Source organism: Penicillium psychrofluorescens (genome assembly GCF_964197705.1).
Source record: "Penicillium psychrofluorescens genome assembly, chromosome: 1".
Taxonomy (NCBI): Eukaryota; Fungi; Ascomycota; class Eurotiomycetes; order Eurotiales; family Aspergillaceae; genus Penicillium; species Penicillium psychrofluorescens.
In genome coordinates this window covers 2,422,197-2,436,717 of record NC_133439.1, presented here as the reverse complement: position 1 = coordinate 2,436,717, position 14,521 = coordinate 2,422,197, and the positions used below count along the sequence as shown (strand labels likewise).

Here is a 14,521-nt window from a genome sequence, read left to right as displayed (position 1 = left end):
ATCGTATTCTTGTATAGAGTTTCCCATTCAGAGCAGTTGGTCCCGCGCAGTAGAACGGCATAGGTCTGTTAGGAAAGCAAAGTCAGATATTTCTTCTTCGAAAGCAAGTTAAGTTGGATGCCACATACAATTCCCCCGGCAAGAAGTGCAAGGGCTGCCAGCCCATCAACGGCCCAACTGATAAGACCCTCCAGTGGTTCAAAAAACAGAGAAGCAATTCCCAGAAGGGCAGAAACAATACCAATACCTCCAGTAAAGGCTGCATAGCCTGTTGCTGCAGGTACAGCGCCTACTTCTTGATTCTTGGCCAGAGTCACTGAGAGTCCGAGGACGACAACAGCAAAGACCAACTATTAGCTTGTCAGTGAGTGAAAATAAAGTAGCAGGGACAGTTTCTTACTTGGAATCCTCGAATAATTGCAGAGCCCAAATTCATCTTGAAGAGTCTTCGCAGTGTGTGGGTATTGAAGTAAGTGATGGTCTGTTGAGTACAGTGGATGGGAAGCTGGATGGCAGTTTATCACTTAAAAATGCCTGGGCAAATATTTTAGGTTTTGCGAGAGCCTCTGCGACTAACGAAACACCGACCCAAAAGCCCAGCTTGGTTTGCCTTGAGATGCACGAATGGGGGCCGTAAAGTGCTGAGCCTCGCCGCTAACCGCCCGGAGTGAGACTAGCCAACCAACGAGAACTCCTACTGGTTCTGATCGTCAAATGGAAACATTTTTGGGGCCAAACACCTGCAGTGTACTCCGTATTATCCAGCTGGATCCATTCAGATTCTATTTTTACGTTAGCCCTGCGTTAGTTAGCCTTAACTTAGGATAACTTTCCAAAACTTTACGTCAAGCGTGGTTTCAAAGTTATTTTTAGCCCTTCTACTCCAGTTTGTATTTTCTTTCTTAAAAGAGATGGCGGGGGGATCGAGTATACAGCGCCCGTCAAATGAAATCATGATAGCCTCTGCTTCCAAAAGAAACTGGTGCATCACTCTGCTTCGTTTGTTAAAGCGACACTGTCATGGTCAAGGGTCGGGAAACCTGGTTGGGTTTAGGGCGAAATGTGAATCCCGAGGCGACCGAGTAGACCACTTTTCTATTGAACTATCCCGTATCTCTGCGCTTTTCTACGTCTTAGAAATTTGGCAACAGTAAACCCAATAAAGAGCTAGTGTTCTTCATTAAACATTAATGATATTTTGATCCTCATCCCACAGTCACAGATATTTCGACTTGTCTATGGATGTCGTCAGATCCAGAGAATTTGCCATGGGCACTGTTGCCGACATTATCGTCTTCAGTGTCGCTTCCATCTGCAATCCTTTTCATCCCCCTACTCCCAATAACCGAAACTCTATTTCTGGCTCTTGGTAGCGACAGAGTATTTCCAGTATATGGTGAGCTCAGTTCATGAGTATATCTGTCCGTGCTAGATATCTGGCTCTTGATCAATCGGGCGAGGGATCGGAGACAAGGGATTGATGCCGTAATGAGAACCAGATAGGTTTCAATATACAACCAGCGATCTAGGTTGATGGTTGCAATGGTTGGATCTTTGTCCTTTTTTGCAAGAACACGGGTTTGTATCGTTCTTATTATAGACGCAATCATCGCACTATATAGGCAATGCCTTCTAGTTAGCTTAGACTCTGCAAGGATAAATGTTCACTTACAAGACTCCCGTCCCGAGAAGAGTCATCAAACCCACTTTGACTCGCACTTTTAAATTAAGATTCCAGAATATGTACGTCGAGAACACCGCGAGATAAAGGTCAGTTGCTGAGTTGAATGCTAGTCCAGGGCACATCATTAGTATGCACAGACTGATCTGCGTCGCTGGCATGGACAGGATTTCTTACACCCCTGGAAGTATCCATAATATGCCTGAACATGAGGGCTCCAACATCTCACTTTTCCAGAGTGCTCCCAAATACCAGATCCGAGTCCTGGGCATTGTAGAAAAATTATGAGGACAAAGACAAGGTTGACGATGGGTTGGAGCACAACGAGGGTCCACAAAATAACCCTGTGAGATATGCTAACTCCAAGCAATCCGATAATGTAAACGATAAAAGAGACCCGCCCAATTGTGCCACCCGCAATCCCAAAGGTCTGTGTGAAGTAGTCGTACTCGATGATTCTGGAGACATCGCTCGGTTCCAAGGTTCCAACACGACGACCAAAGCCGAGATTCACGGCCACCGTAGCCATGGTTGATCCGACTATTGCCAGAAGCTATGCAATAGTGAATGGTTAATTTCTGCTCTAGGACAAGTATAGACGATAGAAATCCACTGGAGCATTATCGGAAACAAATTGGACAAATGAAAGAAAGGGTTGCTAACTAATGCGAGAGCCATGAGGACATCATCCCATCCAGATTTCGCGATCCTGAATTTAGCGAAAATTCTGAGAATAACGACTAGAATAGCAATGGCTGAAAGTGCCCACACATCTCTCAGAAACTGTGGACCAGAGTCATATTCAGAATCCGCACCCGTGGCGGGCATGGCGATGCAAGGACGACCGGGATCTCCCAAGCCCAGAAGAACAAAACGATCATTGTTTAGGGGAAGAAAAATTCACGCAGAAATAATTTAATAGTTATATTCTATCTCGATCGAAATCAAGTCATCGTAGGGAGAACGAGTGCGCATCGGAGGTCTCCGCCCCTCGTGTTTAGAAAGTGGAGCAAATAAGTGATAAGGCTGCCACTACCAGATTTCGTCCAAAGATCACTAGAAGCTTAATCTCTGGTCGATAATAAGAGAGATCATGATTGGCTTTGTTTCGAAAACTCAAAAGACCTGATCTCCTGGACGCGGGGAAGTCCGTTATAACATACACCACAATAAGGGCCTCTGCTTGACCCCGACTATCAGACAATGTTGTTGTATACCACTTGACAATCTGTGAAAGAAAGATAAGAGGACGATAGCAAGTCGTTTGTCAGAGAAATAGGGAAGTAGAAGTCACAATGCCATTGCCGGCATGATCATGTACCACATTGAGTCTAGAACGTCAAGAAAATTAGATACTGATTCGGATAGTGTCGTTTGCCTTCTTACACTTCAATAATTATGTAGCACCTATTGTATGTCGGAACGAAAACAGTCTAGATAATATTCAGCGCGTGTAGGAATAGAGTTAGTCCTAATCTGGTAGCGGCTCATCCGGCATCCATAAGAGGTAGGTCAGGGCGAATTCAACCCCCTTGAATTTTCCTCTCCTACGGATCGTCCAATAATAATCATCTCAACAATTTATACTGATCATCCTGACCACTCACTGGCTAAAGACCAAGCCAATAACTCCCTACGCCAAGCACTTACGTTAAGTGATCATCAATCTATCTAGCAGCATCGGCTACGATACACGACATTATGTCAAATAGCGACAGTACTTTTACAGTCATCAAACCCTACGGGACTCACTGGGGCCAAAGAACTTACTTTTATCGCAAGAATGAATTCTGCTGCTACCCGTTCTATTCCGTCATTGCTGCCGACACGCGTCTCCGAGAAATCGTTCAGCGAAAGGAGGCTTTGCACAAGAAGCTAAAAGAAACAAAAAAGAGGCCAAAATTTCGAGCTGACTGCATGAATAGTTGTCGATGGGAAGGGGAACTGAAAAGTCTTCGCATAGAGCAACGGCACCAAGAGCGCTGGCTCTCCGACGCGGAAGACACGATCCCTGGATCCATAAGACTGGTCTATTATTCGATAAGAAAAAGCCCAAGGTGGTTTCTCCAGAAGGAGCTGGTTGAAGATTGTGCAGAACGAGGAGGATGCTGTGGCCGCGCCTGTGGCTGCTGCGAGGAACGTGCGTCACCAGCACTCCAGGGGAGAAAAGGAGTTGGGCACTGCACGGTGCACTGTGCATGTTGTTCAGATGTCCACAAGCTCGACATTATTGCAGGCAAGAAGCAAAAAATTGCACAAGATCTCGATGATGCGTTCAAGAGTCGCAATCCGGACTACCTACTCAGAATAACACAGGCTTATTTCTCCCCCAGCCTGAAAGACCGGTAACAAGCGAAAATAAAGAGGTGCCCAAAGGAAGGACGGAAAGACTGAAGAGTGTTTTTGTCAATTTGAAAGCGTGATTTCGAATCTTAGAAAGTTCTGCCTAGTTATGTTTGGGATGTCCACCCGAGTTTTTTATGGCTGACAAGCCTTGGACTTGCTTAACTTATGTTTTGCTTCAACAGTATTGTTTCATGTTATGCCCAATTTGTATGGCTATTCAGATTTTGACCCTGATATTGACGCGTGTTGTACTCGCATAGTAAGAACGAAAGCTTATTGTGGGGGTGGATGTCCGAGTAGCGTAAGCGTCTTTTGGGAGATGTTACTTGAACGGATAATAGAAGGACGTAAAATTAGAATACGAATTTTATAAAAATTAACACAATTGCCATTATTTAACCATATACACTAAAGAGCTCCTGAAACATATCAGTCAAATGGCAGAACATGACAGAAAGGCTCGCAATAACTAGCCCTAAGCAGAAGATATCTGCAGAAAGAACATCACTCATCATCAGAACAAAGTCCGCCAAACACCCAACCAGAGAACCCCACATCACAGCATCCATACATATCACCATCCGCTTGTCCATCGCCATCCAAGACAAAACTATGGTGATTCCCTCACCGTACACAGAAATTAACCGTCACTGCTGAGCCGCGCTATCCTTGTCGCCACCACCATCCTCAACATAAGCAGTTTTCGATGGGGCGCCAGATTCAGTTTTGGTTGCGGCTTCCTCGTCGTCTTCTGGAGCCTGCGCATGCGACTCTTCGTACTCAGTTGTTTCTGTTGCAGTCCGCTCTGGCCCTGCAGGACGGCGATCGCGCACCACCGACTTGCCCTTGGCCTTTTGGTTTGGTTGCGATGGCGCCTCAGCTTCACTCTTAAGTTCGGCAGCTGATTCCTCCATGATCTGTGAAGATCGCGAGCTCTGGCCCCGCTTAGCGCGAGCACGCGCACGACGAATCAGTCGATTGTGGTAGTCTTCCTGCTCAACTTCCGGGTCTTCATTCAGAATCCGACGAGCGGCTTCGCGGCCAACGACGGGGAGTCGGTCAACCCCCTGGGCAGTTTTGGGAACTAGTTTGGGATCAAGAAGGCCGACCTGCACCAAAACGCTGGCTTGGTCCCAGTAGACATGTTCCGAATAGAGCCGTCCAGCGCGCATACTGACAATGCTGACCAGCACGATCTCCACACGCCGGTTGGTTGGAGGTACTCCTGGCAACATCCATGGGATTTCCTGAGTATGCTCAAACCCCGCGTACAACTCGTCGACAACCCGATCCGCTCCTGTCGTTCGCGACAGCAAGCGAAGACGCATGGATGGCGGCAGTTTGCCAATGAAGTGTTGCTCATAGAAGCGCCGAAGTGCCTGGGCGCCAGTTGCACCACTCAAGGTCGAGGCGAAAGTAACCGTCGGGGTTTTATGCTTGACGTAGCCATCCATGGTTTTGGACAAGTTGGAAGCAAAGAATTTAGCTGCAATTGTTAGATTCTATTTTGGCCAAAAGTTGCACTAACTTACCTTCCTGGTGGTCCTCCCATCGCTTTTCAAGGTCTGCTTCTCTTGCGAATCCTTTTCTCAAAACACGCAGAGTACGGGTCCAAGCCAAGCCAGCTGCCAAGTGATCAAACTCTTCCAAATCGGCCTCCGCAAATCCAGGTTGAGCATAATCATAAGTGTATGCCGGATATGCCAATTCTAGACGCTCTCCCGTTCCAATGCCTGGGTTGATGGGTCGCGTCTTGCGCTTTTTCTTTCCCTGAAGACCCAGCGCAACGGGAACAGTAGTCACATCAATCGTTTTTCCAGCCAGATGTACGAGGACGGGCAACGAGGCTGGGAATCGAGACCGGGTGTCTGGGATGTTACTCGGATAGTATGCGACAAGAGCGCAAAGTCGGGCGGCGTTGATGGGCTTGAGATAGTAGTCCAGGCAATAGTTGGCGGCGTCCCCGAACGCTTTGGAAGGTCAGTAGCCATTTTCGCCAGAATTCACTCCATGCGCACATACCGACCACAGCGTAGTTCTCGCCCACGCCCAGTCCGTCCTTGACTGACTTCAACTGAGACTCGTATTCCTTTCCGCCGCCATTAAAGGGTAGATAGAGAACATCAAATCCTTCCTCTTGCCAGTTTTGAATTATCTCCGAGTCGAATTCTCCCGTCTCAGCAGTGATGCACAGCCGAGCATTGTTGGAGCCATTGTTGTAGAGGAACCCGCCGGTCGCGCCGGGAGCGCTAATCGATATGGTGGCCATTTTCTTTTTTCACTTCTGTGCGCGGTCGACAGGATGAACCGCTGTAACTGTCGAGTCTCTCTGGTTGTTGGTGCAGACAATATTCAGACCCAAAATTCGATGCGATTCAAGCGAATGTCAATGGATTGTCACAAACAGGTGAATCCGGGCAAGACATGGCACCTACGTCATGCCTCTCCGCCAAACGTCATCGCAGCCCCAATCCATGGAACTTTTAATCTATTTTTTAATTTAGTTGCGGATATTACATTGGATAATACTAGTTATTATTAGTCCCTAGGTAGTAATAGCTCCGTGATTATCGAATGAAATGCTAGCATAAATGGCAATTTTGTAAGGGCACGTACTTGTTGCCGATCGTGAATTAAGCTATCTGTCAGTTCAACGTCTTTTTTGCGGGAGTGTTTGCTTGATCTACATCCTGGTCAACATTCCTGTCGAAGGGATGGGTTCACGTTTAATTGTGTGTACAAGCTCAATCATATAGGGTGTTTTCATTAGACTATGCTAGATGTCCTCTTAATACTCCTCTGTTTCATCTCCAAGGGCTTTCTAGAATGTGTATTTTTTACACTAAATGGACGGAATCTTATACTGCAGGTCTCGGTACTGTGAGTTATACAACATTCTATTACATTTCTTATCATCTTGAGAAGATTGACCGTGCCACAAGGTAGCCAATTCTTGCCTTGCTGGGTAAGAGAGCAAGCAAAGCGTCCGTCTTCGTAACGTCCGCAACTACCCTTGGACCCAGCATCGCGTGCTCCTCCTGCTCAACACATTGAGCAATATCGCTTGTACATCATGTCTCGTTCCTTGAAGATGTTGATCGGGATCCACAACCTGATGAGTTTGCTCAGCTCGCCTCGACTTGCCGCAATGTCAGCTACAATGCGCTACAGTCTACCATTTCGCTTGTTGCTTTGGAAGATCAACGGTCTAAGATTTCTGTGTACAAACACTCGACCGGGAAGAGCATGATATGTTATTCTACTGCATGACTGATGGATTATTGTGCTCGTTCATTATAGCTCGGGTGGTGGCTACTGTCCTCGCGTGCTGTTTCGCGTTTAGAATTGTGTTAGGCTTTGCGGCACTGAAGCCTGTCCTGATTGCCGAATAAGAGGAGGCAAATTGTGACGAGCACGAATGATCTCAGTAGCATAGCGAATCATGACCTTGATAAAGTCTCTGTCGAGTCAATAACCTTTCCCTTCCTGGCTTCCGTCCAGCCCGGACCACCCAGCTATCCTGCATTTCCTATGCATCCAGCAACGTGGGGCTTGCATATCATTCGATCTATACCCTTCTCCTCATGTTAAATGTGGAGAATGTGGTCTGTCTGTGTGTCCCGTCTCATATGGAGCTTTTGTTCTTGTTTCCCTTGTTCCCTTGGTTCGTCTAGCGCCTCCTGAGTAGCAGGATCAAACTGAAAGATTAGAGTGATTTGCGTCGTATTCAGCGTATTCAGCGGATGGCCTGGCCCTATTATATTTAACAGTATCTGTACTCCAGTATTGTTTGGCGGGATCTGGCAAATTAAAAGATTTGGAGCCCAGACTATTACTCTCAAACACGCATATCTACAGCTGAGGCTGATGGCGCCCAATATAATGGTATACAGTTTCCACTTTGGGTGACGTGACAGGTTGTTTCGACTCCAGAGACACGACGAGATAAGTCCCGCCCCACATGAACGGCATTCTGGGTGGAGATTCAAAAGAAACAAAGCCCCTCTGCTACAGAGTGAGGCAGTAGCTCCATGTGTCAAGCCGCCAAGATCCAAGCAGCTCCCATTCCCCGCATCTATGCCCATTCCCTCCCCAGATCGTCGCGGCGAGCATCCGAGCCACGTCTTTTTGTCCAAACAACCCCAGATTGCCCGGCGACATCGATGCAGGAAGAGCCATCGATTGTGGGGACTGACCACCTCCCCTCTTCTTCGGGAACTTGGCTCTGCAACCCCTGCAACTCACTACTGTATTTTGCCAATGATCCGAGGCATCTGCCCACTTCCTGTCGGCTATTGTAGACTGACACGGCTGTTCCACAGCGTGAGAGTCCTGAGCGTAATAGTGGTAGCCTAGTGATATAATGGATGTATGGTCGTCATGGCTGCATTTACATATAGTTGATATTTGCGGTTAGAAGCAGTCGGTTGCACTATTTCCAAAAAGCAAAAACCATCACCCTATTATCATTTCTACCCCATTACGGTTTATTTCATCTATAGGAGAGAATGTCAGCCCCAGACGACAAACCACCCTCCGTGGACCGCATCGAGGACGTTGCTCAGCACTCACCCAGCAGTAGTGAGGAAGATGAAGAGTTCACATTCGAAGAGCAAAAGGCAATTATCCGCCGTGTGGATCGTCGACTGGTCACCATGACGGGTCTGGCATACTGTATCTCGCTGATGGACCGTACCAACCTGAGCATGGCCGCCATCGCTGGGTAAGACAGCTCCATGCGCGTTGGGGATGCTGATGGGATTTTTGACTACTCTGACCGCGACAGTATGATTGAAGATTTGAAGCTCGATGTGGACAATCGCTATGTGAGATACCTGTATTAAGTACGAGCAGGATCTTCCACGGCTGACAGTAGGGCCAGTCCATCGTCGTCCTCATGTTCTTCGTGCCCTACGTTATCTTCCAGCCGCCGATGACAATTCTCATTCGCAAGATTGGGCCGAGGATCTTTTTGTCAACCATCATTATTACTTGGGCGGTCATTATGATCGTGAGAAACCTTTCGCGATGAGTTATCGAGATTGTGCTGACAAGATCATCTATAGGGAACGGGATTTGTGAAAAACTTTGGTCAACTGGTTGGTCTGCGTGTGCTGCTCGGTGTCTTAGAGGCAGGATATTTCCCCGGCTGCGTATACCTGTTATCTTGCTGGTATACTCGATGTAGGTGATGCGGTCTTTAAGTTGAAGAAACAGACTCTGACACGGTCCTGGCAGATGATGTGCAGAAGCGGTTCTCTGTTTTCTATCTGATTGGGTGTGTCGCGGGGTCACTGTCCGGTATTCTTGCGTTCGGCCTGATGCAACTGAGCGGCGCTCATGGGCTGAATGGATGGTCCTGGATCCTGATCCTAGAGGGCGTGGTGCGTACGGTTCTTGATGGTGGAACAGAACCCATCCCACTAACTACGGAATAGATCACGGGTGCCATTGGGATGGTATGCTTCGTTTTCGTGGTCGACTTTCCGGACCGAGCAGCCAAGTCCTGGCGGTTCCTGAATGAAAAGGAGAGCGCATTCATTATCCGCCGCATCAACCAGGACCGTCGAGACGGTAACCTGGAGGCGTTCTCACTCGGCAAGTTCTTGAAGCCGGTCTTGGATCCCAAGATCTGGGGGTTTGCTATGATCTTCTTGTACGTAGGAACTGGTCTCCGATCGATCTATCGCAACTGAACATTCTTTAGTTGTCTCACAACGGTCACCTACGCAATCGCCTACTTTCTGCCTATCATCCTCCGTGACGGCATGGGATTTGGCGTGGGGGAATCCGAATGTCTCGTGGCGCCGCCGTATGGCCTGGCGGGCATCCTCATGTATGCCACTGCCTGGGTCGGCGACAAATACCGCATCCGGGGCGCCATTCTCGTTGTCAACGCACTCATCTGTATCATCGGACTACCGATGATGGGGTTCGCCCAGGGCAATGCCACGCGTTACGCGGGCGTGTTCCTCACCGTGGCGGGCGCGAATGCCAACATTCCCGCCTGCATGGCGTACCAGGCCAACAATGTGCGCGGACAATGGACCAGAGCCTTGTCCAGCGCCACGCTGGTTGGGCTCGGCGGCATTGGGGGCATTGTGAGTAGTCTAGTATTCCGCGACCAGGACGCTCCCGAGTATCGGCCGGGCATGTGGGCAGCTATCGCGTAGGTGTTCCCGGCTGGAAGCCAAGCGGTGCTAATTGGGAAGCATAGGTGTAACATCCTTATCATTCTGATCGTGCTGGTGCTGAGCGTGTGGTTTCGGCATTGTAACCGGCAGGCTGATCGAGGAAAGCGGGTCATTGAGGGCTCTCCGGACTTTCGCTATACCATTTGACACGTCTAGTTCGTGCACCGAGACATCCATGGATGTGGACAATTCCAGGTACCGACCCCGTCGGATCTGCTCACCCGACAGTTGTTTCCAACTGGACTCCGGTCTCCATAGTAAATGAATGCCATTGTCATCAGTCCCTAGTCAGCCATCAACTCGTAGTGGAGCAGACAACTCGGGTTTCCCTTGAATCGCCGCTTTTCCACGGGAAAGTCCCCGTCGGGGTATTGAATACCGTATGGTAACAACATCACTCAGCGTTAATTCGTGCGATAAGGCCGTTATCTGGTTTTCCGATACCGTTCCCCGCGCCCCGAGGTCGAACGAAAAACCCAGGAACAAAGACTGGGACGAAGACAAGAAAAAAAAGAGAGCTGCAAATCATAAATGGAATCTTTCTTCTTTTCATTCCTCTCGCTATCTTGTCCCCTTGAGCTGTGTTGAGTGCCCTCCTGGCTGCCGCTCTCTTCCTCCGACCTCATCCTAGCTCCTCTCCCAGCATGGCGGCATCCTGGTTTGCCCTGCGCGGTGGCCGCCAGCTCGTGCTGCGGTCGCGTCTGCGCGCCGCCCCTTCCCCGGTCTCGCTGCGGACGGCTTCGCTGTCGCCCTTCAGCACCTGCCGCCGCTGTCTGCACAGCTCTGCGCAGCAACAGCCGTCTCCCTCGACTCGACGGGGAGTGTACACTAGCACCGTCGCCGCCCATGGCGACCCGCACCCCCAGGATATCTTCCAGCCCCTCGACACCTTCCCCCGCCGCCACATTGGCCCGTCTCCCGATGCGGCCGGCGAGATGCTGGCCGTTCTGGACCCTCCGGCGGCGTCGCTGGACGAATTCGTCAAGCAAGTCCTACCCGCGGACGTAATGTCTAAGAAGGACCTGACGGTCACCGAGCCCCACGCCGGTGCCAGCCTGTACCGGTCCCCCGTGCAAGGTGGCCTGGGCGAAACCGACATGCTCAAGCTGCTGGACACCTACCGCAAGAACATTGATGTCTCCGGCAAGACCTATATTGGCACCGGCTACTATCCGACCATCGTGCCTCCGGTCATTCTCCGCAACGTATTCGAGAACCCGGCTTGGTACACCAGTTACACGCCCTACCAGCCGGAGATCAGCCAGGGCCGTCTGGAGTCCCTACTGAATTTCCAAACTCTGACCGCCGATCTGACCGGTCTTCCGTTTGCCAATGCCTCCGTTCTGGATGAGGCGACCGCCGCCGCCGAGGCCATGACCATGTCCTTTGCCACCATGCCGGCCTCGAAGCAGAAGAAGGCCGAGAAGTCGTTCGTCGCCTCGCACCTGTGCCATCCGCAGACCATTGCCGTGATGCAGTCGCGTGCGGAGGGCTTTGGGATCAACCTGGTGGTTGGTGACATCCTGGCGGATAACTTCAAGCTAGTCAAGGAGCAGGGGGATCACCTGATTGGTGTTCTGGCTCAGTACCCCGACACCGAGGGTGGTATCTTCGATTTCCAGTCTCTGAGTGATTCTATTCACGGCCAAGGCGGTACCTTCAGCGTGGCTACGGATCTGCTGGCTTTGACTGTTCTGAAGGCACCCGGCGAGTTCGGCGCTGATATCGCGTTCGGTAGCGCCCAGCGATTGGGTGTCCCCATGGGCTTCGGTGGCCCCCATGCTGCGTTCTTTGCTTGCGCCGACAAGTACAAGCGCAAGGTTCCCGGTCGTGTGGTCGGAGTTTCCAAGGACCGCCTTGGCAATCGCGCTCTCCGTCTGGCTCTGCAGACTCGCGAACAGCACATTCGTCGCGAGAAGGCTACTAGCAACATTTGCACGGCCCAGGCTCTGCTCGCGAACATGACATCCATGTATGCCATCTACCACGGTCCCACTGGTCTCAAGTCCATCGCTCAGCGCATCATGTCCATGACCACTCTGCTTCGCGAGAAGCTCGTCGCCGTGGGATACAATGTTCCCGCTAGCTCCAATGCTACCGATGCCGGTGTTGTTTTTGACACCCTGGCCATTGAACTCTCCAGTGCTGCCGAGGCCGATGCCATCGTGGCCGAGGCCCGCGCTCAAAAGATCTTCCTACGTCGCTTGGGCGGCAACAAGGTTGGCCTGTCGCTCGATGAGACTGTCGGCCGGGATGAAGTCCAGGGTGTCCTGGGTGTCTTTGCCGCTCACAAGTCTCTCGGCCCTGTCGAGGTTGGCACTCTCGACCTCGCACCTGTGCCGGCCAGCCTGGAGCGCACTTCGCCCTACCTGACCCACCCTGTTTTCAACACCTACCATTCCGAGACTGAGATGCTGCGGTACATCCGCCACCTCGAGTCTAAGGATCTTTCTCTGGCCCACTCGATGATTCCCCTGGGATCTTGCACCATGAAGCTCAACGCTACCACGGAGATGATCCCTGTTTCATGGCCAGAGTTCTCACAGATGCATCCGTTTGCGCCTGCCGATGTGGCCAAGGGCTACACACAGATGATCGATGATCTGGAGCAGCAGCTGGCTGACATCACCGGTATGGCCGAGGTCACTGTGCAGCCCAACTCGGGTGCGCAGGGTGAGTTCGCCGGCCTGCGCGTCATCAAAAAGTACCAGGAAGCCCAGGGCGACTCCAAGCGCAACATCTGCCTGATCCCTGTCTCCGCTCACGGCACCAACCCTGCCAGTGCCGCCATGGCCGGCATGCGGGTTGTCACGGTCAAGTGTGACACCAAGACCGGCAACCTGGATCTCGCGGACCTCCAGGCCAAGTGCGAGAAGCACAAGGACGAACTGGCCGCGTTCATGGTCACCTACCCCAGCACCTTTGGTGTGTACGAGCCCGGTGTCAAGGAGGCCTGTCGGCTGGTGCACGCGAACGGCGGCCAGGTCTACATGGACGGCGCCAACATGAATGCTCAGATCGGTCTTTGCTCCCCCGGCGAGATCGGCGCTGATGTGTGCCACCTGAACCTGCACAAGACCTTCTGTATCCCCCACGGTGGTGGTGGTCCTGGTGTCGGTCCTATCGGTGTTGCTGAGCATCTGCGTCCGTTTCTGCCCTCCCACCCGACCAGCGAGTATCTGCAGTCCAAGCGTGGTGACACTTCATCGCCGCCCATCAGCGCCGCTCCCTGGGGCAGTGCCAGCATCCTTCCCATCACCTTCAACTACATCAACATGATGGGTGACCGCGGACTCACACACGCCACCAAGATCACTCTGCTGAACGCCAACTACATCCTCTCGCGCCTGAAGCCCCACTACCAGATCCTGTACACCAACGACCACGGCCGCTGTGCACACGAGTTTATCCTCGACGTGCGCGGCTTCAAGGAGACCTGCGGGGTCGAGGCCATTGATATCGCCAAGCGCCTGCAGGACTACGGCTTCCATGCCCCCACCATGTCCTGGCCCGTCTCCAACACGTTGATGATCGAGCCCACCGAGTCCGAGAACAAGGACGAGCTCGACCGCTTCTGTGACGCGTTGATCTCCATCCGCCACGAGATCGCCCAGGTTGAGCGTGGCGAGCAGCCCAAGGAGGGTAACTTGCTCAAGATGGCACCGCACACCCAGCGCGATCTGCTGTCGGCACAGTGGGACCGCCCGTACACGCGCGAGGCCGCGGCGTACCCTTTGCCTTTGCTGCTAGAGAAGAAGTTCTGGCCGTCGGTGACACGGGTTGATGATGGTATGTTCCTATCCCCTTTCTCTTCTTCTGGTTACATATGCTAACGTCGTTTTCTTAATAGCCTTCGGTGACCAGAACCTGTTCTGCACTTGCGGCCCTGTCGAGGACACTGTATAGAGAAAGATCTACGATACCCACGCTGTTAATTCTGTGTATACGCGATTCAACATTTCTTATTTGATGATGACGACGGTTATTAGGCTTTGATTAGAATAAAGGATTCAACATTATTTTCCATAAACATCCACATACTTCCCGTACTAGTATTGTCCCCTCGATTATTCGTTGTTCGGGTTTCATTGCCCCTCGGCTTATCAGCCCTTGTACCATATATTACGGTTATTAAACCTTATCGTAGCGTAGTCCACGTATAATACAGTAACATCCTGTTCCATCGGAGACGGCCGATCCCCGAGACCAGGCACAATCGATCATCTTCGCCCTGTGATCCCAAGGCCTTTCTCCCCAGATAACTAGCAGACCCGACGTTCAAATCAAGAAGGAACAGCCT

The 14,521-nt window shown here is 51.1% G+C and overlaps 3 protein-coding genes across 3 annotated transcripts; 2 read left to right on the top strand and 1 right to left on the bottom strand.

Annotated features, from left to right (window-relative positions):
• Positions 1-4,674: 4,674 nt before the first annotated feature.
• PFLUO_LOCUS903 (uncharacterized protein) lies at positions 4,675-6,296 on the bottom strand (the record flags this gene model as incomplete). The annotated part of the gene is made up of 3 exons (XM_073786876.1): positions 4,675-5,513; positions 5,560-5,997; positions 6,050-6,296. The coding sequence occupies 3 exons, from the start codon at positions 6,294-6,296 to the stop codon at positions 4,675-4,677; spliced, it is 1,524 nt and encodes a 507-aa protein (XP_073634998.1).
• A 2,094-nt stretch (positions 6,297-8,390) lies between these two features.
• Positions 8,391-10,200, top strand: PFLUO_LOCUS902 (uncharacterized protein; the record flags this gene model as incomplete). Its single annotated transcript, XM_073786865.1, has 8 exons — positions 8,391-8,396; positions 8,530-8,750; positions 8,814-8,853; positions 8,904-9,038; positions 9,094-9,211; positions 9,266-9,411; positions 9,466-9,683; positions 9,735-10,200. 8 exons carry the CDS (start codon positions 8,391-8,393, stop codon positions 10,198-10,200), a joined length of 1,350 nt encoding a protein of 449 aa, XP_073634997.1.
• Positions 10,201-10,865: 665 nt separating this feature from the next.
• Positions 10,866-14,127, top strand: PFLUO_LOCUS901 (glycine decarboxylase subunit P; the record flags this gene model as incomplete). Its single annotated transcript, XM_073786854.1, has 2 exons — positions 10,866-14,010; positions 14,072-14,127. The coding sequence occupies 2 exons, from the start codon at positions 10,866-10,868 to the stop codon at positions 14,125-14,127; spliced, it is 3,201 nt and encodes a 1,066-aa protein (XP_073634996.1).
• Between the last annotated feature and the right edge of the window lie 394 nt (positions 14,128-14,521).